Raw genomic sequence first — 27,010 nt, 5'->3', positions numbered from 1 at the left:
CCGTTGTTTTGTTGTGGTCTGGCGATGGAGGAGTCCAAAGACCTGCATATCCTTGGTGGAGTGGGAGGGGGAATTGAAATGTTGAGCCACCGGGTGGTTGGGTTGGTTGGTCCGGGTGTCCTAGAGGTGTTCTCTGAAACGCTCCGCAAGTAGGCGGCCCGTCTCTCCAATATAGAGGAGGCCACATCGGGTGCAGAGGATGCAGTAGATGATGTGTGTGGAGGTGCAGGTGAATCTGTGGCGGATATGGGAGTTTCCTTTGGGGCCTTGGAGGGAGGTGAGGGGGGAGGGGTGGGCGCGAGTCTTGCACCTCCTGCGGTTGCAGGGGAGGGTGCCGGGAGTGGAGGTTGGGTTGGTGGGGGGTGTGGGTCTGACGAGGGAGTCACGGAGGGAGTTGTCTTTACGGAATGCTGATAGGGGAGGGGAGGGAAATATATCCTTGGTGGTGAGGTCCGTTTGGAGGTAGCGGAAATGACGGCGGATGATGCGCTGTACATGGAGATTGGTGGGGTGGTAGGTGAGGACCAGTGGGGTTCTGTCCTGCTGGCGGGGTTCAAGGACGGAGGAGCAGGAAGTGGAAGAGATGCGGTGGAGGGTATCGTCGACCACGTCGGGGGGGAAATTGCGGTCCTTGAAGAAGGAGGCCATCTGGGTTGTGCGTTTTTGGAACTGGTCCTCCTGGGAGCAGATGCGGCGGAGTCGAAGGAATTGGGAGAATGGGATGGTGTTTTTACAGGGGGCAGGATGGGAGGAGGTGTAGTCCAGGTAGCTGTGGGAGTCGGTCTGTTCACACTATATTGTGTGCGAAGAGAAGTGACTTGACATTACTCTGAACAGTCTAGCTCTTTCTTAAAATTGAAGAACAATTCCCTTTAGTATGGTTTACAGCAACTTAGGTTGCTGCACGAGGATACAGATCGTTCTGCTATAATACAACAGTTGTGTTCCTCTGCACCCTCACTCTATAGAAAATCACACTATGGAAAATCGCTAAACCCATTCAGTCGCAAGTTAGCGTTATCCAAACAACGTTCACAATTCGTCAATCGCGCTATAGTCAATTCACGCTGATGAAGTGCATGTTAGAACAGAATGACCTGTACCTCACACATCGAGTCATTCAGTCTGGTCTCTGAGTAATACTGGCTGAGTCAGTACATTATGATCACTGGGCCTCAAAATCAGAGCCACCTGAATCCTAATTGAAAAGCAGAAAATTACAGATCCTGATACAAGATCACTGACCTACGCACTAAAGAGAGTGAAAGAGATTCATGAGGGATGGCTAACTATAGTGGACGTGGATAGCTTGGAGAACTTGGAACTATTCTCTTTGGAGGAGATTAAGAGGGGGGTTTGATTGAGGTGTTCACAATCATGTCAGGTTTGGACAGAATAGTTGAAGAGAAAATGTTTCAGTTGAAGCATCAAGATTCAGAGATCAACAAAGTGAAGAAGACCATTTTTATATAGTGAAAGGTGAGGATTTGGAATACATTGTCTGCGTGTGTGATAGAGACAGATTCAATTGGGGACCTCAAAAGGTAATAACAAAATTATCTGAAAAAAATAAGAATTAGGAAAAGATCATGGCCTGGGACAAGGTGAATTTATCTTGTTGAACATGACAGCCGAATGGTCTCTTTCTAAACTCAGTTCTACAAATGCTCTAGACATTGATTTTGCCAGTCTCTGGACCTTTTGAGTTACAAAGACTCTTTTACTGCATACCAAGAGAGCAGCTCTAATAAGTGTGACAAATGATTTTCATTTGCATTCGCAAAACTGAGAATGCAAGATAGAAATTTAAGTTAGGAATGTAGTGAATGCACATGCATAATAACAGCTGAATGTATTATGACTGAATGGTTGTCCACAGTTAAAAAGATTCAATTTCCCTTTGGTATGTTGAACTAAAGCTGAGAGAGTTCCAGGAGTGACTGTGAAGCAAATAATGTACTGGGGAGGATTTCAGAGATGGCAATGCTATTGACTGTTAAAGGAAGATGCTCTTTTGTTGGAGATGGTCACTCCCAGGTACTAGTTGTTAAGTAAAAGGATTGGATTTATCCTGATTTTTGTGGACAGAGTATTATGAACAATTCTCAACATTGTCAGGGAGATGCCCGTATCGTAGATTCTAGAAGATTCTGGCGAGTGGCACAACTAGTTCTGGAGTACAATTTTCAGTACTTTTTCAATATTGATCATAAAATTGAAGTGTCATTGATTGGGCCACATTTATTGCCCAGTTAAATTGTCTTTTAACTGAGTGGCTTGCGAGGCCATTTCAGAGGGCAGTTACAAGTTGACTACATTCCTATGGATCAGGAGTAGGCTAGACCAGGTGAGGATACCAGATCGGTTTTGTTAGGAACCATAACCTCTACAGCATCCAGTGTTCTCACTGATTTTTGTGATGTCATGTGGAGTGAATTGAGTTAGCTGAAGACTAGAATCTGTGATGTTGAGAACTTCAGGATTAGACCAAAATGGATTTTGAGCACTAATGACTGAAAATAATTGCACGATCTTTGGCATAGTCTTTTGTATTAACCTGCAGGGCTTCTCTAGCATTGAAACTGACAATATTTGTGCAGCTTCTTCTGTTAGTTGTTCAATTGTTTATAACTATTATTAACACTAGGTGCCACGCTGGTGGAAGTGCTGTCTTTTGGATGATGCCTTCTCAGAAGGATGTAAAAGATAATGTGAAGTATTTTGAAGAGCAAAGGAATTCTCAGTGTCCTGACCAATGGATATCCCTTAACTAACAACATAAAACAGATTATCTGACGACCATCACTGTTCTGTTTGTAGAACTTGCTATCCACAAATCGATTCTTGTGTTCTCTAAATTATAATAGTGACTACAGAGGAACCTCGATTGTCCGAACAAGGCGGGTGGGCAGTGTTTTGTTCAGATAATTGATTATTCGGTTAATTGATTCAATGCCTCTCCTTTGGGGCTCGGAGTTTTCTGAAGATTACTTCTCCCTCGCTCTGCCTGCTGTGCTCCCTCTCTCTGTCTCAGAGTTTGTTTCTGAGCAGACACCCACTTGTGTGTAAGGGACCTGCAGCATTGCTGAAGCCTCCCGCCCCCCTGCCCATCAGTTCAATGGGACTGACACAGCGAGCACTTGCTAAGTCTGCTCCCAGTCCAACCCCCCCCCCCACCGCCTGCTCCCACCCCTGCCACCCGTCTGCCCGTATCCATGTCTGCCCCAAGCCGCCCGACTGCCCGCCCCCTCCAACCCCATCCAAAACGGCTCCCCGTACGATCCCACCCCTGCATCCTGCTACCCCTTCATCAGAAGGGCCTTTGCCCGAAACGTCGATTTTACTGCTCCTCGGATGCTGCCTGAACTGCAGTATTCTTCCAGCACCACTAACCCAGAATTCAAAAATACAGACCAGGAGAGGCATGTTGTTCAATTTAATGTAGTCCTTCAGCAGAAAACTAAATTTTTCTTTCAAATAGATATTAACATATTTTTCCAATACACTTAAAATCTCCATGGCTACCAGTAAGTAATATTAGTAAGCACTGTCTCATCCGCTATGAGTCAGCATCCTATCTATTATACAGGAAGAGATCTTTTTCAAACAAAAAAATGTGGGAGAAACTCAGCAGGTCTGACAGCACCTGTGGAGAGAGAAAGCAGAGTTAACATCTGAGTCCAGTATGACTTTTATTCAGAACTTAAAGGGATGGAAAATATTTTCTTTATGTAGTTTTCACAGAGATGGAAGAGGGGTAAGGGGATTAGATGGTGTGGAGATCCAGTGAACAAGACAAAGAGGTTGTTACTGGTGGTAGAAGAGAAGTAAAGATATAAAGTGGGTGTGGACTGCGGAAGAGAATGGGTTGAGAGTAAAGTAAATAAGACACAAACAAGCCAAGCCCTGGGATGGGGAGAGAGTGTAAGAAAAGAGCAATCAGTCTCTGAAGTTCTGGAATTCAGTATTGAGACCCACAGCGTGTAAAGTACCTAAGTGGCAAATTAGGTGTGGTTCCTCATGTTGTGCTTTATTGGAACATTGCAGCAGGCCTAGGACAGAAGTGTTAGCATGACAGCAAGGTTGTTTATTGAAATAACAAGCAACTGGGAGGTCAGGGTCATTCCTTTGGACAGAATAGAGGTATTCTGCAAAGCAGTCACCCAATCGGTGTTTGGTCTTACCATTGTAACAGAGGCTGCATTGTCAACAGCAGATACAGTAGACTAGATTGAAAGAATACAAGCAAAATTCTGCCTCACCTTGGACACATTTGAGCCTTGGAGAGTGAGGAAGGAGGAGATGAATAGGTCTGAGAAAGAGAATAGACATATTTCTCCTCATTACAGGAGCTGGTGCACCAAAAGGTTTATGTATAGGCTGCTTGAGAGAAGGCAGCAAAATTTCAGTCAGGCTCTCCTCATCTCTGAGAGAAGGAGAAGGAGAAAGTGAGGCCTGCAGATGCTGGAGATCAGAGTCAAAACATGAGGCGCTGGAAAAGCACAGCAGGTCAGGCAGCATCTGAGGAGCAGGAGGGTTGACGTTTCAAGCATAAGCCCTTCATCAGGAATGTCGGGTGGTGGGGAAGGAGCTGAGAGATAAATAGGAGGATTGGGATGGGGCTGGGGGGAATGTAGCTGGGAAGGTGACAGGTGGATGCAGATGGTGATAGGTCAGACTGGAGGGTAGAGCAGATCGGTGGGAAGGAAAATGGACAAGTGGGATAGTTCAACAGGGCAGTGCCGAGTTGGAGGGTTGAATATGGGATGAAGTGAGGGGAGGGAAGATGAGGAAACTGGTGAAATCAACATTCATGCCTTGTGGCTGGGGAGGTCCCAAGGCAGAAGATGAGGCGTTCTTCCTCCAGGCGTAAGGTGACTAGCATTTGGCAGTGGAGGAGGCCCTGGACCTGCATGCCCTTGGAGGAGTGGGAGGGGGAGTTGAAGTGGTCGGCCACAGAGCGGTGGGGTTGTTTGGTGCATGTGTCCCAGAGATATTCTCTGAAACATTCCACATCCCAGAGTTGGTCTCTAACACGCAACTCTGAGAGGTTCCTGTAACAGTAGATAAACAGGAGAACCCTTATGAGAATTCCACCCCCATATGTAATGTCTAGACAGCTCCTTATTTAACATGATGAATAGGGACAGTAGACCTAGGACAGCAATTCTTATTGATGTTTTCAGTGGAGTGCTAAGTTAAGTCAAATAGAAAGAAGATGTTTTTATACATAACCTTTCACCAGCTAAAGACATCCCAAGGGGTATCACAATCTATGAAGTACTTTTGAATTATACTCATTGTTGCAATATAGGAAGCAGGCAGTTTGCACTCAAGTTCCCACAAACAGCAGTGCACTGGTGACCAGATAGTTTGTTTTAGTAATGTTAATTGAGGCATAAATATTGTCCACAATATCAAAGAGAACTCCTGTGCTTTTCTATGGAATAGAGCAATGAAAGAGGGCAGACTCAGTTGACCATTTTACCCACAAAATGACATCACTGACAGTGCAGCACTCACTTAAAATTGCACTAATGTGTCACCTGGATTACGTGCTGAAGGCTCTGGAAGATGAGTCCTGTATGAAAGGTCTTGTGCCTCACTTCATTTGACCCTTCAATAAACAGAACAATGAGGAGTAATAACAAAGTAATATACATTTTAAATTAAGTGAAACTGAGTGAATCAGTTTTAAAGACTGCTATGTGTTGGATGTTGCAGGAGCCTGGTTCCTGACTGATTCTATTATTCCAACAGCACCAGAACAGAAACTGCTGCTCTGTGTGGACCTTATGTGTGTTCTTGAGGGCAGTTCATCAAATTGGGTTCTGGCTGTTTCTTGTGCAGACCACTAGGTGAGGAGGCAGTGATCTTCCTCTCAATGCTTGAGGCATCCACTGAGAGTCCAAAGATTGGCCACTTACCTATCCAGGAGGAGAAAGTGAGGTCTGCAGATGCTGGAGATCAGAGCTGGAGATGTGTTGCTGGAAAAGCGCAGCAGGTCAGGCAGCATCCAGGGAACAGGAGAATCGACGTTTCGAGGAAACTTGTGAAATCCGAGTTCATCCCTTGTGGTTGGAGGGTTCCTAGCCGGAAGATGAGGCGTTCTTCCTCCAACCGTCGTTTTGTTGTGGTCTGACGATGGAGGATTCCGAAGACCTGCATATCCTTGGTGGAGTGGGAGGGGGAATTGAAATGTTGAGCTACAGGGTGGTTGGGTTGGTTGGTCCGGGTGTCCCAGAGGTGTTCTCTGAAACGCTCCGCAAGTAGCCGGCCTGTCTCCCCAATATAGAGGAGGCCACATCGGGTGCAGAGGATGCAATACATGATATGTGTGGAGGTGCAGGTGAATCTGTGGCGGATATGGAAGTTTCCTTTGGGGCCTTGGAGGGAGGTGAGGGGGGAGGTGTGGGCGCAAGGGTGAGGGGGGAGGTGTGTCGATTCTCCTGTTCCCTGGATGCTGCCTGACCTGCTGCGCTTTTCCAGCAACACATCTCCAGCACTTACCTATCCAGCATAGTGAAGGGTTTGCAGTTTTGCTGGTGTGAAGCAAGCATGGTAACAAGATGGAGGAGGAATAAAGTAGTGCCTCTGTTGACAATTTGTTAAGACCAATCATACATATTCAGAAGAAAAATGATCCCAATACAGGTGTAGCGATCTCTATAGAACATTTCCATTTGTATCCCTCACAAATGAGTTACAATCTTTCACTATTGCTCTTTTTTGTGTGTTGTTTTGTACATAGTTTCAGTATTTCCAGTCTGAGAAATAGAATTCAGATTTCAGGTTTGTTCGCCTTCCTTCATATTTACTTCAGTAACATGGATCTTTATTGTATTAATAAGATTCCTATATACAAACACACCAAATGTCTTCTGAAAATTCCTTGCATTAGGTGTTGCTCTATCTTTATCATCATTCCAATTTATAATACAGTCATAGAGCAGTACAGCGTGGAAACAGGCCTTTTGGTCCAATTCATCCATGCAAAACAGATATCCTAAGTTAATCTAGTCCCATTTGCCAGCATTTGGCCCATATCCCTCTAACTCCTTCCTATTCATAGACCCATCCAGGTTGCTTTTAAATGTTGTAATTGTACCAGCCTCCACCACTTCCTCCGGCAGCTCATTCCATATATGCACCAATCACTGTGTGAAAAAGTTATCTCTTAGGTGTCTTTTAAATCTTTCCCCTCTCACCTTAAACCTATGCCCTCCAGTTTTGGACTCCACTATCCTAGGAAAAGACCTTGGCTATTTACTCCATCTGTGTCTCTCATGATTTTATAAACATCTATAAGGTCACCTCTCACCTCCAATGCTCTAAGGATTTGCCTTTCCAAAAAGCAACACCTCACGTTTATCTAAATTAAACTCCATCTGCTACTCGTTGGCCCGGTGGCCCATCTGATTAAGGTCCTGATGTACTCCGAGGTAACCTTCTTGACTGTTCGATACACCACTAATTTTGATGTCACCTGAAAACTTACTAACCATACCTCTTAAGTTCACAACCAAATCATTTATATAAATGATGAAAAACAGTGGATCCTGCACCAATTTTTGTGGCACATCGCTCGTCACAGGTCTCCAGCCTGAGAAGCAACCCTTCACCACCACCCTCTGACATCTACCTTCCAGCCAGTTCTGTATGCAGATTGCTAGTTCTTCCTGTACTCCGTGTGATCTAACCTTGCTAACTAGTCTACCATGAGGAACCTTGTTGAATTCCTTACTGAAGTCCATATCGATCACATCCACCACTTTGCCTTAATGAATCCTCTTTGTTACTTCTTCAAAATACTCAACTAAGTCAGTGATAAACAATTTCCCATGCACAAGCCATGTTGACTGTCCCTAATCAATCCTTGCCTTTCCAAATAAACGTAAATTGTGTCCCTCAGGATTCCCTCCAACAAATTGCAACAAGTTGCAACAGGGGCAACACAACACTTTTAAGACCGATGTTAGTTTATGTTACAGCCATCCTCACCTATCAAAATATCAGAATCCAAGCAGTGACCATTCACGTATACAATTTCTACGGCAAATATACGTTCATGGATTCGCACTCATTCTGGCCGTGAAGAGGGCAGCATTGAGGGAGTGGTCAGAGTCCAAATGCACTCCATCAGTAAATGCCCACCACTTAATGGAAACCTACATAATGGTAATTGAATACCTCTTGATGTCAGCTGGTTTGCATATACATTCATGAAGATCTAAGGTACCCATTACATGAATGTGACCTTGTGCACTTCCCTTGAGCTGGCCCCAGCAGCCTGCCCAATCCTGTCATTGCTTCCCTTGTGAATTGTACCTTCTTAAGACAGATTGCCTCTAATTTATGGCAGTAAATCTAGAAGCACAGGTGGTGTGTGCACATGAGTGCAGCATGACCATTGTAATATGTAAACACATCACTTTCACATGCCTGAATAGATTTTGTTAGGTTGGGGAATTGAATAAGGATGTGCACTAAAGTCAGTTCTAGAGGAAAAGTTAGGAAGCACTTCTTTCACAAGATAATATAGAAACCATCTAGCATAATTGCTAAGGTCAGTTTGAAGGCTATTTTCTGCTTCTCTCCTTAATGAATTCTGGGGTTCAACTGCTGTTTTATAGTCTACTAGGTAGGTAAAGCTATCAAGGGGTATGGAATAGACGTGAGTAAATGGAATTGAGGTGTAGAGTACCCATGGTTTGAATGATTAGTGGAATAGACTTCAGTGGATGGATGACCTCTTCCTATTCCCCTGCTCCATAGGGTGTGGAGTAAAGGCAGCTAAATGAAGTTAAAGATCAGCAGATGTACCTAAAATGATAATAGAAAATGCTGGGAATAGTCAGTAGGTCGAGAGTCAGCGGCCTCCATTTTGCAGCAGCAGTGGGAGCAGTGAGAGCGAGGATCAGGGGCTGCTGGGAAGGTAAATTTCCCATTTAAATACATACCTTGTGGAATCAGCAGCCTCCGCTTTGCAGCAGCACCGGGAGTGATGAAGGCGAGGACCGGGGGCTGCTGGGAAGGTAAACGTCCCTCTAAAAGGATTTACCTCGAGAGTCAGTGGCCTCCATTTTCAGCAGCAGAGGGAGCAGTGAGAGCAAGGACCAAGGGACTACCGGGAAGGTAAATTCATCCTTTAAAAACCTACCTTGTGTATAGGCGGAGCGCACACTGAGCAGGAACGGACACGGGACAGCTGAGTAAGTGAGGTAATATATTTGGGCGGTTACTTTACCTGAAACACGACTGAGGCAGTGTCTCCCATCCACCCTCCTCCTCTAACTGAAAAAAAAAGGTTCTGTGCACCAGATTGGTAAGGTTACCATTTTTTTTTCTCAATAGTCTCTGGGAATTCAGAACAGTGGAAATGGAAGTTAGGGCAGTTGAATGCACCTCCTCTAGAACGTGGGAGGTAAGGGTCACCACTAATGTCCCCAGTGACTTCATCTGCTGGAAGTGCACCCAATTCCAGCTCTTCAGAAGCTGTGTTAGGGAACTGGAGCTGGAGCTGGATGAACTTCAGATCATTCGAGAGACTGAGGGGGTAATTGAGAAGAGTTACAGGGAAGTAGATACTCCTAAGGTACAGGAAAAAGGTAGATGAGTTACAGTCAGGGGATGGTAAGGGAACAGGCTGACAGTGCAGGAACTCCTGTGGCCGTTCCCCTCCATAACAAGTGTACCGTTTTGGATACTGTTGGAGGGACAACTTACCAGGGGTGAGCAATGGGGCACAGGTCTCTGGCACAGGGTCTGTCCCTGTTGCTCAGAAGGGAAGGGGGGAGATGAGTAGAGTATTAGTCATTGGGGCCTCCATAGTTAAGGGGACAGATAGGAGATTCTGTGGGAACGAGAGAGACTTGCAGTTGGTGTGTTGCCTCCTAGGCGCCACAGTCCATTATGTCTCGGATCGTGTTATCGGGATCCTTAAGGGAGAGGAGGAGCAGCCCCAAGGAGGGTTTCCTGACACAGTATGTAGATTGGCCAACAAGAGGCGAGGCCACATTGGATTTGACACTGGATAATGAACCAAGCCAGGTGTTAGATTTGGAGTTAGGTGAGCACTTTGGTGATAGTGACCACAATTCAGTTACGTTTACTTTAGCAATGGAAAGGGATTGGTATATAGGGCAAGAATTATAGCTGGGGGAATTGCAATTTTGATGCAATTGGGCAAGATTTAGGATGCGTAGGATGAGGAAGGAAACTGCAGGGGATGGGCACAATTGAAATGTGGTGCTTGTTCAAGGAACAGCTACTGCATGTCCTTGGTATGATGTACCTGTCAGGCAGGGAGAAATGGTCGAGCAAGGGAACCATGGTTTACTAAAGAATTTGAATCTCTTGTCAAGAGGAAGAAGGAGGCTTATGTAAAGATGAGACATGAAGACTCAGTTAGGCCGCTTGAGAGTTACAAGTCAGCTAGGAAGGACCGAAAGAGAAGCTAAGAAGAGCTAGGAGGGGACATGGGAAGTCTTCAGCAGATAGGATCAAGGAAAACTCTATAGCATTCTATAGATATGTCAGGAATGATGAGAGTAAAATTAGAGCCAGTCAAGGACAGTAGTGGGAAGTTGTTCGTAGATTCCAAGGAGATAGGAGAGGTGCTAAATTAAAACTTTTCATCAGTATTCACAGTGGAAAAAGAAAATGTTGTCGAGGAGAGTACTGAGATACAGATTATTAGACTAGACAGAATTGAGGTTCATAAGGAGGAGATGGTAGCAATTCTGGAAAGTGTGAAAATAGATAAGTCCCCTGGGCCGGATGTGATTTATCCTAAGATTCTGTGGGAAGCAAGGGAGGAAATTGCAGAGCCTTTGGCTTTGATCTTTATGTGGTCATTATCGACAGAAATAATGCCAGAAGACTGGAGGATAGCAAATGTTGTCCCCAAATTCAAGAAAGGGTATAGAGGGACAACCCTGGTAATTATAGACCAATGAGCCTTACTTTGCTCGTGGGTAAAGTGTTGGAAAGGATTATAAGAGATAGGATTTATAATCAACTAGAAATAAATAATTTGATTAGACATAGTCAACATGGTTTTATGAAGGTTGGGCGTGCTTCACAAACCTTATTGAGTTCTTTAAGAAAGTGACCAAACAGATGGATACGGGTAAAGTGGTTGATGTGGTGTATATGGATTTCAGTAAAGCATTTCAGTGAATGTTCCCGATAGGAGGCTATTGCAGAAAATGCAAAGGCATGGAATTGAGGGTGATTTAGTGATTTGGATCAGAAATTGGTTCATTGTAAGAAGACAGAGGTTGGTGGTTGATGAGAAATATTCACCCTGGAGTTCAGTTACTAGTGGTGTACCACAAGGATCTGTTTTGGAGCCACGGTTGTTTGTCATTTTTATAAATCACCTGGATGAGGGCGCAGAAGGATGGGTTAGTAAATTTGTGGATGACACTAAGGTCAGTGCAGTTGTGGACAGTGCTGAAGAAAGTTGCAGGTTACAGAGGGATAGAGATAAGTTGCAGAGCTGGGCCGAGAGGTGGCAAATGAAGTTTAATGCAGAAACGTGAGGTGATTCACTTTGGAAGGAGTAACAGGAATGCAGAGTACTGGGTTAATAGTAAGATTCTTGGTAGTGTAGATGAGCAGAGAGATCTCAATGTCCATGTGCATAGATTCCTAAAGGTTGCCACCCAGGTTGATCGGGTTGTTAAGAAGGCATATAGTGTGTTAGCTTTTATTGGTAGAGAGATTGAGTTTTGGAGCCATGAGGTCATGTTGCAGCTGTCGAAAACTCTGGTGCAGTCGCACTTGGAGAATTGTGTATAGTTCTGGTCACTGCATTATAGGAAGAATGTGGAAGCATTGGAAAGAGCATAGAGGACATTTACCTGGATGTTCCCTGGTATGGAGGGAAGGTCTTATGAGGAAAGGCTGAGGGACTTGAGGCTGTTTTCGTTAGAGAGAAGTTTAAGAGGTGACTTAATAGAGATATACAAGATGATCAGAGGATTTGATAGGGTGGACAGTGAGAGCCTTTTTCCTCAGATGGTGATGGCTAGCATGCAGGGACATAGCTTTAAATTGAGGAGTGACAGATATAAGACTGTGTCAGAAGTAGGTTCTTTATTCAAAAAGTAGTAAGGGCATGGAACGCCCTGTCTGCAACAGTAGTACATCCGCCAACCTTAAGGGCACTTAAATGGTCATTAGATAAACGTATGGGTGATAATGGAATAGTGTGGGTTAGATGAGCTTCAGATTGGTTTCACAGATTGGCGCAACATCGAGAGCCGAAGGACTCTGTACTGCACTGTAATGTTCGATGTTCTAGCATATGTGGAGAGAGAGAAGCAGATTTAACATGTCAGATTGATGACCTTTTGCTTCAACGTGAAGCATGAACCATATTTCTTTCTACACAGGTTCTGCCCTTTTTATTTCAAATTTGCAACATCCACAGTATTTCACTTTCGTCTGATTATACTTCCTCAGATCGTCTTTGGTCTTTGTTCGCCCCCGTATTACTGAGTAGTCTATTTAGCGCAGTGGCCACTGTCAGAGTCTGCCTTATTAAATTTCACTTGATAGGCGATAGTTTCCTAAAACAAAGTGGAGACGGTGGAAAAATGAAGTCAGCCAGCAAAAAAAGGTATTCAGAAACCAAGTATCAAATTCCTTTTTAGACAGTAAGCCCCCACATGGCTGGCTTCCACTTATTGTCATAGAATGTTACAGTACAGGAAGCAGCTATTCTGCCCATCTTGCCTGTGGCGGCTCTTTGAAAGAGCTGTCTATTTAGTCCCATTTGCATGTTACAGGAGTAGTGAGATGATGCTGAGACTGTGGAACAGTGTGGATAATCACCAGAGATAATTGTTCAGCTCTTAGCAAAAGAAACACCTAGCATGACCGTCCATGAATGAATTTTTAAAAAATGCTTTTGTCTCCTCCTATCCTGTTACCATCTCAGCAACCTAGGCTTTACTTTGTGTTTCACTCAGAACAATGTTACATGTCTGTTTAAGGCCATACGTTAGGAAGGTTATGTCATCTTGAGGTCAGTCAGACAATAACTAATACTCACCAGATATTCAATTGGTGAGAAAGAAAGTTAAAGGTTCCCTGAACTTATTCTTCCAGTATGATTTCAAAGGACAGTTTGAAGGTTATTTTCTGTTCATTACCAGGTTTCTCTGCACTTCAAGTGCCCTTACTTTTGAAGCTAGTAGCTCAGATAGACTATTGTTTTATAGAGAGACTGTTGGGGTGGCGCAATGGCCCACTGTTAGCACTGCTGCAGCACAGCGCCAGGGACCCAGGTTTGATTCCAACCTCGGGCAACTGTCTGTGTGGAGTTTGCACATTCTCCACGTGTCTATGTGGGTTTCCTCCGGGTGGTCCGGTTTCCTCCCACAATCCAAAAGGTCTGCATGTTCGATGAATTGGCCATAGTGTAGGCTATTAGTCAGGGGTAAATACAGGGTAGGGGAATGGGTCTGGGTGGGTTACTCTTCAGAGGGTCGATGTGGACTTGTTGGGCCGAAGGGCCTGTTTCCGCACTTGTAGGGATTCTAATTCTATACTGTTATCCTGACCCTCTCACTGTTTGAAAAGACTTTCTGTGCCGCAAGCAGTACTTCACACTTCTGCTCATTTGTTTCAGGCTCAATCAAAATCCAGGTCAAGCACAGCAAAACTGCACAGCCGACAAAGAGGAGCACCAGAAAGAAGATGATGATGGCAAAAACAACAATGTGATAAAGACAACGCACACGCAGCCATGTTAGGTTTCGCTCTGGGAACATTGCATCTCTGGGACCTTCAAAACTAGATAGGAAATGCATCTTCATAGTACATGTCAGTCCTAATCATTAAAGAGGCATTGTCATAGCTGCTACCAGTGCTTGAACGTACCACATAGCATTGTACTGAGCAACACAGGCTAGAAGATCTCAGGTTTAATCCTGACTTTTGCTGAGCAAATTCATCTCCGCCAGAACAGCAGGTGAGAGGGGTGCCACAATTGACCTCAGAACGTCTGGGCAAGGCAAGTGGGGACATGGGGATGTGCCGAGGTGGGTGGAGATGGAGTTGAGAAGCAACCCAACCTGCCAACCACGCAAAACCACAAGGAATGGCTCTCAGGCAAGTGAGCAGGTGGACCCCCAGTACTCGGCGCATATGTTTCCAGAGGAAGTAGACTCCTTAATGAGGCATAAGGGAGAATACTGGCATGTTTCTGTGGAAGTGTTTTTCTTTTGGAGAGAGAGAGAGAGAAAACCAGATGGCAAAAGATAAATACTGCAGATGCTGGAAATCTGAAAAATACACTATAAACAGCAGGAGAGAATAACTCTGTGGGGAGAGGAAAGAATACATATTTCAGATCGATGACCTTATCAGAACAACAGCGATTGACTTGAAACATAAACTTCGTTCATCTCTCCACAGATGCTGCCAGATCTGCTGAGTACTTCCAGCATTTATACATTTTCTCTGATTTGTTATAAAAAGTGTACCATTTACATATCAATGGTCACCATGCCGACTAGAGACCAGAAGGTTGTTCAAACAAGACAATGCGCCTTTAACCATGCACATTAACTAGATACTAACTATATCACGCAAATGAAATGAAGCCATGTTGGCTCAGCACCAGATCAAAATGTTTTTCACAGATTTGGAATAATTATTAGTTAAAAAATGTCTTTGAATTTGTTGCAGACCTAAAGCGGCTCAATTGCTGAGAAGGACCTGACCCTACCCAACTGCCCCATGCCTTAACCTCCCAAGATGTTATGGCCACTGATGGCTACAACTTGGGGTTCAGCAGCAATCACATGAGATCTCACCATTAGTAGCTGTGAATATGTGTCTCTGGGAAATGCAGTAGAACAGTTTGTTTTCTATACTCCAGGTTTACACTTGAATCTTTCTCTGGATATTACAGTTATTAAGTATGAAAAATGCAGTTTTAAAACATAAAGACTAACACGTTATGAAGCTTTTCAAAACTTATGTAGCACTTTTTAACCAAAATAAATCATCTAGTGAGGGCTCAATATTTGTTGTTATTGGAAAACAATGCTTGGTGTTGCACCTCACCCCTCAGTGATGATGGTAAATGAATACCATCTCCATTCAGAGAGAAATCTTTAACCTCTACAGCTTCCTGGTTTCCATATACTGACAAAACACAACAGAACCCACTGCTTCGCCTTTCACCTCTATCTAATGCTCTACAGCTCAACCAGAACATTAACACCTTCCAGGCTGCATTATTGGTGGAAGGTCAAGGGCTCCTTCCTGCATTGTACAGCAGAGGTGTACAATGCAGCAGAGGTGTACATTAGTCCCACAGAGCAGCAAATGTGAGCTAGAACAGACACTGAGGATGGATTAGGGATGAGAATTGAGTGGGAATGGAATAGGATGAGGAGAGGGGTAAGAGCTGTGAGGGAACAAAATGGCATTTTGATTAGGAGGGGAGAAAAGAGGCAGCATTAGCTGAGTGAATGAGGAATGAGTCACTAATAAACAAAAATGAGGTCAAACACCAACAGGAGCAAGGGTAATTAACAGGGATGAGGCCAAATACCAATGGGAATGAGGGTAATTAACAGGGATGAGGCCAAATATCAATGAGGCAGCATTAGCTGAGTGAATGAGGAATGAGTCACTAATAAACAAAAATGAGGTCAAACACCAACAGGAGCAAGGGTAATTAAAAGGGATGAGGCCAAATATCAATGGGAATGAGGGTAATTAACAGGGATGAGGCCAAATATCAATGGGAATGAGGGTAATTAACAGGGATGAGGCCAAATATCAATGGGAATGAGGGTAATTAAACAGGGTGATGAGACAAACACCAATGGAAATGAGGGTAATTACAGGGTGATGAGACTAAACACCAATGGGAATGAGGGTAATTAACAGGGTATGAGGGCAACACAAATGGGAACAAGGATAATTAACAGGGGTATGAGGGCAACACTAACAGGATGAGGGTAATTAACAGGGGGATGAGGCCAAAACCAATGGGAATGAGGGTAATTAACAGGGGGATGAGGGCAACACCAATGAGAATGAAGGTAATTAACAGGGGAATGAGGGCAAACACCAATGGGAATTAGGGTAATTAACAGGGGGATGAGCCCAAATACCAATGGAATGGGGAATGGGAGTAAATGCCAGGGGGATGAGGTAAACAACAGAGGAATGGGGAAACAGGACAAAAAAGATTCCTTAGAAGTGAGGGGCATTCTCCCAGCTTGCTGCCCACTTTTTAATCCTTAACCAGTATCACTGGAAAAATAATGACCTGACTGTTATCAGATTGGTATGTGTGTGGAAGCTTGCTGCAACATTTCCTATACTATAATAATGAATATTCTTTAATTTTGGTCCAAATCTTCTAACCTCCATGTCATAGGAGGCCCAAATATACCCGAGAGAAATGGTCAGGACTATTGGTCACAAAATGTGACACACTGACTGTGGGGTAATTTCTAGGGAAGCTTAAACATCCAGTTGGCTATTCCAAAGAGGTTGCTAACCCGGAGATGGAGTCAAGAGGATTCTAACCTACCTATCTGAATAATTGCCCAGGAAAAGTTAGAGGAATCAAAACCTGTTATAACTCCTGGCTAACTATTTAACTGCACCCCACCATCCTCCACCATCTACATTCAAACCAACATCTTTGTCCAATGCTTCCCCAGCTACCTCTCACCCTCTTACCTGCCACATGTATATCCTCAGCCACCTGTCACTTTACCCCTTTAATCATCTCCAACCTCCCCTCTTGCCAACCTGTCATCACCAAACCCTACTCCAAGTACCACCCCGTCCCCTCACTCGTGCCTGCTATCCTACAGCGCGATTTTCTCTGACAGTAGCTACTCCAAGTGGTTCTGCTATTCACGCACTTTCTCTGGACTCACCTTTTAATTTATTTGTTCTTTAACCTTGTATCATTTTCTATCTCTCCCATCCTGTTCCGAAACACTGACCATAAAACCTATTTATTCCTTAACATTTTAAGTTCTGATAAAACACCTTCAATTGAAATGTTAACTTGTTCTCTTCAATAGTGTTGCCTGATTTGCCTTGTATTTCCAGCATTTTCTGCCTTTTTTAACAAATTCTGTAAGTGGTTAAAATATGTTATAGATAAAGCTCCCCTTGAGCTATTCAATTATATTTAATATGAAAGATTTTTTCAATGTGTTATGCTAGCGTAAAGCAATACTGTATAAATTTTGTCATCGTTGACCTCAACTTCTTGTGTTGTTACAGAGCAGGCTCAATTAATTTAATTTCTTTATTATTAGAGCTCTGAACACTTTAAGATATAAAGGGGACCTAAGGGGCAACTTCTTCACACAGAGGGTGGTGTGCATATACGGAATGAGCTGCCAGAGGAAGTGGTGAAGGCTGGTACAATTGCAACATTTAAAAGGCATCTGGATGGGTTTATGAATAGGAAGGGTTTGGAAGGTAATGGACCAGGTGCTGGCAAGTGGAACTAGATTGGGATGGGATATCTGGTTGGCATGGACGAGTAGGGTCTGTTTCCGTGCTCTCTCTGATTCTATTCTATCACTCTATGAACTGCTGTACTACCCTGCTATCTGTCCTTGCTCGTACCTTCTTTTATCTCTTTAGTCCCTGTTTCTATTCTAGACTATACCGTCCTTCCTTCAGTTTTGTTTTCTTTCTTTCCTGTCCTTTTTCTCTATTCATTCTCTATCTTCCCTCCTCTCCTCTCTAATTTCTTTGTTTTTCCACCTTTCTCTCTTGATCCCATTTTATCCCTTTCAGATTTTACTCTCCCTCACTCTTCTGTGGGTTTTCCCCCAATTGGTTATTGCTTTTAGATCGGATTAGATTCGATTCCCTACAATGTGGAAACAGGCCCTTTGGCCCAACAAGTCCACATGAGTCTTTGAAGAGTAATCCACCCGGACCCATTTCCTTCTGACTAATGCACCCTTTTCTTCATCTTTGCCCTAATTCTTCTCTCTCTCCATCTATTTCCTTTCCTTCATCCCCTGGCTATATATCCCCATTGTCCTTTTCTTTGTTTTCTCTTTTATAAGAAATTTTCTTCTCATTTGTGTCTTTGGGATTTTGCCATGAATGACATAAGAACCCATTCATTGTGAAGCACTTTATAATAACTCTCAGCACTTTTTAATTTCTCCTTTTTGTATAATTCTTTCCTATTGTTCCCAAATTACTTCCTTGAGTACATACTGGTACCTAAGTCATGTGACACCACACAATGTACTGTTGCCATGGCACGTTGCTAAGGATTACCATGGTACTGCAAGATGTGATATTGCACTGGTCAAGAAGGCACTTTTACTTGTGTAAAACAAAAAAGAAGAGAATAACTTATGCATTTTTAAGATTTCTGTTTCCATTACTTTCCTCAATTTGATTGATTAACTTCATATTTGTGTTGAATGGATGAGATACTACAGGTGGCATTGAACTAAGTACATTGGTACCTTAGGTTGCACGTTCCAAAGCATGCCTGGAGTGTTCCAGCAAAGTATGACGAGACTTGATGAAGCAGGGAAAATGAAACTGATCATAACTTAAAGAATCAAAAATAGAAGGTGCACTGAAAACTCAAGCCAAGTTTAAACCATTCCAAACATTATCATCTTTATTCCTTCACTCCACTCCCCCTGCCTGTTTTAATGACAGTATCTTGCTATTCACTCTTCAATCAGGCTTAATAAATCCTCCTGGCTAACACCCACTGTTCATGATTGTACAGCTTTTGACAGCTTCCTTACACTGGTAGGGGTTCTCGGAGCTCCTCCTGGTGTGTATGATTTCCTTTGATTGTTCCGCAGACTTTTACCAGAACTCCAGGATGAAGTCCAGTGGAATGAAGCAGGAAATGGCCAGAATTTCAATACAACAAGATATTGTTACTTTGTGACAGCATCACCTAATAAAGGAGTTAGTGAGAGTGTAATATGAGCACCTGAAAATCAAAAAATAGTCCTTGAGAAAATCTCAAGAAGGGTCCTTGAAGAATAAATGATGCCCCCCTTGCCCACCCAGGAAAAAGCAACCTGCTTGACTATCACCATCATATTAAACATTCACTCCCTTCACCACCAGTGCGTAGTTTCAAGAATATGTACAGTTTACAAGATGCACTGCATTAATTCATCAATGCACCTGAGACGCATCTTCTAAATCCATGACCTCTACCATGTAGAAGGACAAGAACAGAAGATATAGAGAAGACCACCACCTGCAAGTTCCCTTCTGAGCCACTCACCATCCTGACTTGGAACTGTATTGTTGCTTATTTACTATTGTTTGGTAAAATCCAGGAACATCCCCCCCATCCCCCCGTCTAAATCCTGACGGTCCAAGGGTAACGGCAGTTCAAGGACACAGCTCACTACTGCCTTCTTCAGGGTAATTAGAGATGGGCAATAAATACTAGCCTAGCTAGTGACACACACAAACTAATAATGAATTAAATAGACTTTACCCCTCCAATGATCATCCATACTCCAACAACGTGGTTCCTATTTACATTATTTCTGTGACACAAACGAATAAAAATGTTCAAAATATATCATGTTTAAGTTCTTATATCATTTTTCTCCAGCTGTGTACAGAAATTAATCTCCAATTCCTGCAGACTCCAGGCCAATCCTGAAGGGTTGGTTACTGTATACCTACACTGAGAATTCCCACTTTCTCCTTCGCAATAGGCCAGACTTGGTGGACAGAAGTGAGAATCACTCAAAGGGAGGAAAAGTCCAGTCAAGTATATAAGGTGGTCCCATAAGTTATGAGTAAATGTGACTTTTACTTCTTCTAGTCTTGATCTTATGCATTCATAAAAGGAGGCACTTCAGCCCATCATGTCTGTGCTGGTTCTCTGCAGATGCAACTCACCGTATTTCACTTCTGCAGCCTATATTCCAAATCCTCTTGAAAGCTAAGATTGAATCTGTCTCCAACTTCTCCTCTGAAAAACACATTACACTGATTCTAATTACCTGCTGCTCCAAAAAGCTTTTCTTTGTGTCACCATGTTATTCTGATGATATGATCACGAGTGAGGGAAGCCCATTTCTCCCACTGCAATAACATCAAGGCAATCCTTCAGTTTTGCGTGAACCTTTTCTCCATCAGAATACAGCTAATCTAATTACACTCTCTGCTCATCATTACTGCATCTTTTCCTGACCTCCCGGCAATTTACTTGTCACAAGTTTGTGTTGCTTCTTCTGCATTTGTGTCAAGACCTACACTCTCAGGTATGTTGTATTGCAAGGGCAGGTTGTGAAGAGAGAGTGACAGCTTCCCCTTTTCACGTATTGCCAGTCTAAGTCTAAAGCTGTGCTGGTTGAGGGTATCCAACTGATCACTAGTGCCAGAGGCATGACAGCTGAGAGCAATGTTCAGGGAAACTCTAACCTTTCAGTCTTTAATGTGGCAAATGAAGAGTGTAAGACAATGAATGAATAGAATACCTTCATTCATTGATGCATAAAGAGGAATAGAAGGATAAATGTTTAAACTGGTAAACACCGGTAAAATCGTAGAGAATAATGGAAGATTTATGTTGGATATGGCTCATATTCGGAACTGGAACTAATGGGATCACTTTTGGTCAATTTTGGGGTTTGTGAACACAGTTACTTAACATAGGCCGTCAACTATTTGTAAGGAATGATTTGAAGGAGCTGATGTTGGAAGTTTCCAAATAAACCTGGTGTTGTGTGATTTGTAAGGAAGGTTTAGATAGTTTATTCAGTTTGTTAAGAAGCAGCAGTTTAGTTAGTTAGACAAAGAAGTGTGTACAACCTGTGACAATTTAAGATGAACAGATGGTTAGGAGAGTGTGTCAGATATCATTAAAATTTTGAAAGCAGCATCTTGCTCTCGAGCCAAATGTAAGAGAACTTTTCCCTACTTCCATCAATCTCTACCAATCCCTTCATTTGAAGACGGTAACTCCTGGATGGGGTCTGTTCTCACTTCCAGCACTTGGTGATGCTTCATTTGTTTAGGGGCTGGTACTTTAGGTTGTGTCAGTCACCTATTTGAATCCTTTTAGCCAATGACCGTGGGACAGTTACTCATGACTGTTAGCCCTTGCCCACCTTCATCTGAAGGTTAGTTGTCATTTTTCTAAGTAGAACAATTTCTGTTTCCCCAAACATTTCATTGATGACAAAGCCTTGATTATCCGAACGAGGTGGGCGGGGAATATTTTGTTCGGATAATGGATTGTTTGGATTATTGATCTGATCATAAACAAAGGAAGCCATAATATACCTTGAGATCTTGTTCGGATAATCAGAAATTCGGATAATTAATGTTCGGATAACCGAGGTTGTTCTGGATACATAACACTGGATAAACCTTTGATGTCAATGGAACATTTGTGGGTGGCACGGTGGCTCAGTGGTTAGCACTGTTGCCTCACAGCGCCAGGGACCTGGGTTGACTCCTGCCTCGGGCGACTGTCTGTGTGGAGTTGCACATTCTCCCCATGTTTGCATGGGTTTCCGGCGTTTGCTCCAGTTTCCTTCCACAACCCAAAGGTATGCAGACAAGGTGAATTGGCCGTGCTAAATTGCGCATAGTGTTAGGTGCATTAGTCAGGGTTAAATGTAGTGGAATGGTTCTGGGTGGGTTACTCCTCTTTGGAGGGTCGGTGTGGATTTGTTGGGCCAAAGGGCCTGTTTCCATACTGTAGGTTATCGAATTAGTGGTCTTGGTGATTCTTACACCTTCCTTTTTCTTTACAAGAAAACTGTTTAAGTTTGGGTGAAGGTCAGTTACTGCTGTAACTACAGTTAAATGGGATCTTATGCTGCACAGGAAACACTAGAAAAAAAACAGTTTTCAAGGAACTGCAGTTTCCAATACTTTGGAATTGCTCAAGAACACGTAATTCGGAGAAGGCTAATGGTTACCACATGCTCCTACAGAACAAAACCCTCAATTTGCTGACAGATCTTCCTGGTTTGTACTTACCTTTGTGGCATAGGTGTTACAGCTGGAGGTATCCAATCTCCAGGGGTCTCCAGGACACTGCTCCAAGAGAAACACTAAAGTAGCATTCACAAAACTTCTATTGTGTAAATGTTTCACTCAATAGTTAGGCGCATATTGGAAAAGACTGAAAAGAGGCTACCTCACTAACTTTGTGACAAAGATCCAGTTAGCTAAGAGATGGTAGTGCCAAATGTGTCAGGCTGAGGCAGGAGGTCATGTGAAAAAACACTTACAGGAATATGCCCAATCTGGCAATCCTGGTCCTGAGGATAGTGCATGGCACCAGCCTCATCAGGAAAATCCCAGTGTAGGGTAGCAGCAGGCCAAGATGTTAGGACATTGGATGGAATTTCCCCCTCCCAGGTGTGGCATATGTAATTTAGATTTCAGTTTAAATTTAAACTTTTTGTAACATGTACTCAAGTACAAAAGCATAGTATTACAGTGAAAGTACCCAAGTACAAAAACTTAGGAACAAGATAGAAAGAAATAAGGAACAAAGTCAAAAGCTAAACATGACATCACTCTTAGTATATTGTAAAAAAAAGTTAAAATTTAAACATTGCAGTCATAGAGTTAGAGAGATTGAATTGTACAGCATGGAAACAGACCCTTCAGTCCAACTTGTCCATGCCAACCAGATAGCCCAACCCACTCTAGTCCCACCTGCCAGCACCTAGCCCATATCCTTCCAAACTCTTCCTATTCATATACCCATCCAGATGCCTTTTAAATGTTGCAATTGTACCAGCCTCCACCACTTCCTCTGCAGCTCATTCCATACATGTACCACCCTCTGCATGAAAATGTTGCCCCTTAGGTCTCTTTCATAGAATATAGAACAATACAGCACAGAACAGGTCCTTCAGCCCTTGATGTTACACTAACCTGTGAACTATTCTCAGCTCGTCCCCCTATACTATCTCATCATCATCCATGTGCTTATCCAAGGATTGTTTAAATCTCCCTAATGTGGCTAAGATAACTATATTGGCAGGTAGGGCATTCCACGCCCTTACCACTCTCAGAGTAAAGAACCTGCCTCTGACATCTGTCTTAAATCTATCACCCCTCAATTTGTAGTTTTGCCCCCTCGTACAAGCTGACGTCATCATCCTAGGAAAAAGACTTTCACTATCTACCCTATCTAATTCTCTGATCATCTTGTATGTCTCTATCAAATCCCCTCTTAGCCTTCTTCTTTCCAATGAGAACAGACCCAAGTCTCTCAGCCTTTCCTCATAAGACCTTCCCTCCAGACCAGGCAACATCCTGGTAAATCTCTTCTGCATCTTTTCCAATGCTTCCACATCCTTCCTGAAATATGGCGACCAGAACTGTACACAATATTCCAAGTGTGGCTGCACCAGCATTTTGTATAGTTGCAGCATGATATTGCGGCTCTGGAACTCAATCTCTCTACCAAATGAAACCTAACACACCATATGCCTTAACAGCACTATTCACCTGGGTGGCAACTTCCAGGGATCTATGTACATGGACTCCAAGATCCCTCTGCACGTCCACACTACCAAGAATCTTTCCATTGACCCAGTACTCTGCCTTCCTGTTATTCTTCCCAAAGTGCATCACCTTATATGTAGCGGCATTGAACTCCACTTGCCACCTCTCAGCCCAATTCTGCAGTTTATCCAAGTCCCCCTGCAATCTTTAACATTCTTCCAAACTATCCAGTACTCCACCGACTTTAGTGTCATCTGCAAATTTACTAATCCATCCACCTACGCCTGCATCTAAGTCATTTATAAAAATGACAAACAGCAGTGGTCCCAAAACAGATCCTTGTGGCACACCACTAATAACCAGACACCAGGCTGAATATTTTCCATCAACCACCACTCGCTGCCTTATTTCAGAAAGCCAGTTTCTAACCAAACTACTAAGTCACCATCAATCCCATGCCTCTGCATTTTCTCCAACAGCCTACCATGTGGAACCTTATCGAAGGCTTTACTGAAGTCCATGTATACCACATCAACTGCCCTACCTTCATCTACATGCTTGGTCACCTTCTCAAAAAACTCAACGAGGTTTGTGAGACACAACCTGCCCTTGATGAAACCATGTTGACTATCTGAAATCAAATTGTTGCTTGCTAAATGATTATAAATCTTATCTTTATAATCCTTTTCAAAACCTTTCCTACAACAGAGGTAAGGCTCACTGGTCTATAATTACCTGGGTCATCTTTGCTGCCCTTCTTGAACAAGGGCACAACATTTGCAATCCTCTAATCCTCAGGTATTAAACCTGTAGACAATGACGACTCAAATATCAAAGCCAAAGGCTCTGCTATCTCCTCCCTAGCTTCCCAGAGAATCCTCAGATAAATCCCATCCGGCCCAGGAGACTTGTCTACTTTCACTCCTTCTAGAATTGATAACAACTGTGCACAACTAACCTCAATCCTTTCTAGTCTAATATCTCGTATCTCATTCTTCTCCTGTACAATATTCTCCTTTTCCTGAGTAAACACTGATGAGAAATGTTCATTTAGCACCTCTCCGATCTCCAATGGGTCCACACTCAACTTCCCACTTCTGTCTTTGACTGGTCCTATTCCTACCCTAATCATCCTTTTATTCCTCACATACCTATAGAAAGCTTTAGGGTTCTCCTTTATTGTATTTGCTAAAAACTGCTTGTGTCCTCTCTTTGCTCTTCTTAACTCTCTCTTTAAATCCTTCCTAGCTGATCTGTAAATCTCCATCGCCTCACCTGAACCATCTTATCTCATCAACACGTAAGCCTCCTTCTTCTGCTTAACAAGAGATGCAGTTTCTGTAGTAAACCACGGTTCCCTTACCTTATCACTTCCTCCCTGCCTAACAGGGACATACCTATGAAGGACGCAATATCTGTTCCTTAAACCAGCTCCACATTTCCATTGTCTGCATCCCCTGCATTTTGCTACCCCATTCTATGCATCCTAATTCTTGCCTAATCGCATTGTAATTGCCCTTGCCCTATCGACAACTGTTAACCTGTGGCATGTACCTACCCCTTTCCATCGCTAAACTAAACATAACTAACTTATGGTCACTCTGTCCAAAGTGCTCACCTACAACTAAATCAAACACCTGGTCTGGTTCATTACCAAGCACCAGATCCAGTGTGGCCTCCTCTCTTGTCGGCCCTTTGACATACTGTGTCAGGAAACCCTCCTGTACACATTGGGCAAAAACTGATCCATCCAACGTACTAGAGCTGTAACATTTCCAGTCAATGTTGGGGAAGTTAAAGTCCCCCATAATGATTACCCTGTTCCTTTCACTCCTACTCAGAATAATTTTACTAATCCTCTCATCCACCTCCCTGGAACTCTGCGGAGGCCTATAAAAAACTCCAAGCAATATGACTTCTCCTCTCCTGTTTTTAACCTCAGCCCACACTACCTCAGTAGACGAGTCCTCATCGAACATTCTCTCAGCCACCGTTATACTATCTTTGACTAACAAGGCCACACCTCCCCATCTTTTACTGCCTGTTTTTAATGAAAGATCTAAACCCTGGAACCTGCAACATCCATTCTCACCCTGCTCTATCCAAGTCTCCGAAATGGCCACAACATTGAAATCCCAGGTACCTATCCATGCTGCAAGCTCACCTACCTTATTTCGGATACTTCTGGCATTGAAGTAGACACACTTCAAACCAGTTTGCTGTCTGCCAGCACATGCCTGTGACCCTGAAATCCTGTCCTGTCCTCCCTACTCATCCTCCTGTGCACTGCAACTACATCTCCAGTTTCCATCCCCCTGCTGAGCTAGTTTAAACCCACCCAAATAGCACCAGCAAATTTCCCACCCAGGATATTAGTACCCCTCTGGTTCAAGTGAAGACCGTCCTGTTTGTACAGGTCCCACCTTCCCCAGAATGAGCCCCAATTATCCAAAAACCTGAAACCCTCCCTCCTGTACCATCCTTGCAGCCATGTGTTCAGCTGATATCTCTCCCTATTCCTTGCCTCGCTATCACGTGGCACGGGCAATAAACCAGAGATAACAACTCTGTTTGTTCTAGCTCTCAGCTTCCACCCAAGCTCCCTGAAATCCTGCCTTACATCCCTATCCCTCTTTCTACCTATGTCATTGGTACCTACAAGGACAACGACTTGAGGCTGGTCACCCTCTCCCTTCAGGACCCCAAAGAAACAATCCGAGACATCACGGACCCTGGCACCTGGAAGGCAACACACCAACCGTGAGTCTCGATCGTTCCCAACAAACCTATCTGAGCCTCCAACTATTGAGTCCCCAAAGACTAACACTCTCCTCCTTTCCCTCCTTCCCTTCTGTGCAACAGGGACAGGCTCTGTGCCAGAGACCTGGGCCACACTGCATACCCCGGCAAGTCATCCCCCTCAACATGTATCCAAAATGGTATACACGTTTTTCAGGGGAATGACCAGTCCTGATCCCTGTGACCCAGTCCTGATCCCTGTGTCCCAGTCCTGATCCCTGTGTCCCAGTCCTGATCCCCGTGACCCAGTCCTGATACCTGTGACCTAGTCCTGATTCCCGCGACCCAGTCCTGGTTCCCATGACCATGTCTTGATCCCTGTGACCCAGTCCAGATTCCCGTGACCCAGTCCTGATTCCCATTACCTAGTCCTTATTCCCGTGACCCAGTCCTGATCCCTGTGACCCAGCCCTGATCCCTGTGATCAATTCCTGATCCCTGTGACCCAGTCCTGATCCCCGTGACCAAGTCCTGATTTCCGTGACCTAGTCCTGTTCCCTGTGACACAGTCGTGATTCCCGTTGTTTAAAAAGGGGAAGAGACAAAAGAAAGGTACTTGTAGACCAGTTAGCTTCACGTCTGATATTGGGAAAACGTTAGCATCCATTATAAAAGATGCAATAGCAGAGCATTTAGAAATACTTATGGTCAAGTAGAGTCATGATGGCGTCATGAAAGAGAGGTCATGCCTGTCAAATTTACTAGAATTCTT

At 43.6% G+C, this 27,010-nt stretch overlaps 1 protein-coding gene across 1 annotated transcript in view; it reads left to right on the top strand.

The window, feature by feature from the left end:
• Positions 1–15,596, top strand: part of LOC122556786 (serine/threonine-protein kinase 32A-like) — a 303,260-nt gene extending 287,664 nt beyond the window's left edge. The window contains exon 12 of the mRNA XM_043703955.1: positions 13,643–15,596. Within this exon, the coding sequence (XP_043559890.1) occupies positions 13,643–13,766 (124 nt within the window). The 3' untranslated portion in view covers positions 13,767–15,596. The remainder of the gene's footprint in view (positions 1–13,642) is intronic.
• The last annotated feature ends 11,414 nt before the right edge of the window (positions 15,597–27,010 follow it).

The sequence above is a fragment of the Chiloscyllium plagiosum genome, chromosome 14, assembly GCF_004010195.1.
Source record: "Chiloscyllium plagiosum isolate BGI_BamShark_2017 chromosome 14, ASM401019v2, whole genome shotgun sequence".
Lineage (NCBI taxonomy): Eukaryota > Metazoa > Chordata > Chondrichthyes > Orectolobiformes > Hemiscylliidae > Chiloscyllium > Chiloscyllium plagiosum.
This window is presented reverse-complemented; position numbering and strand designations above follow the sequence as displayed.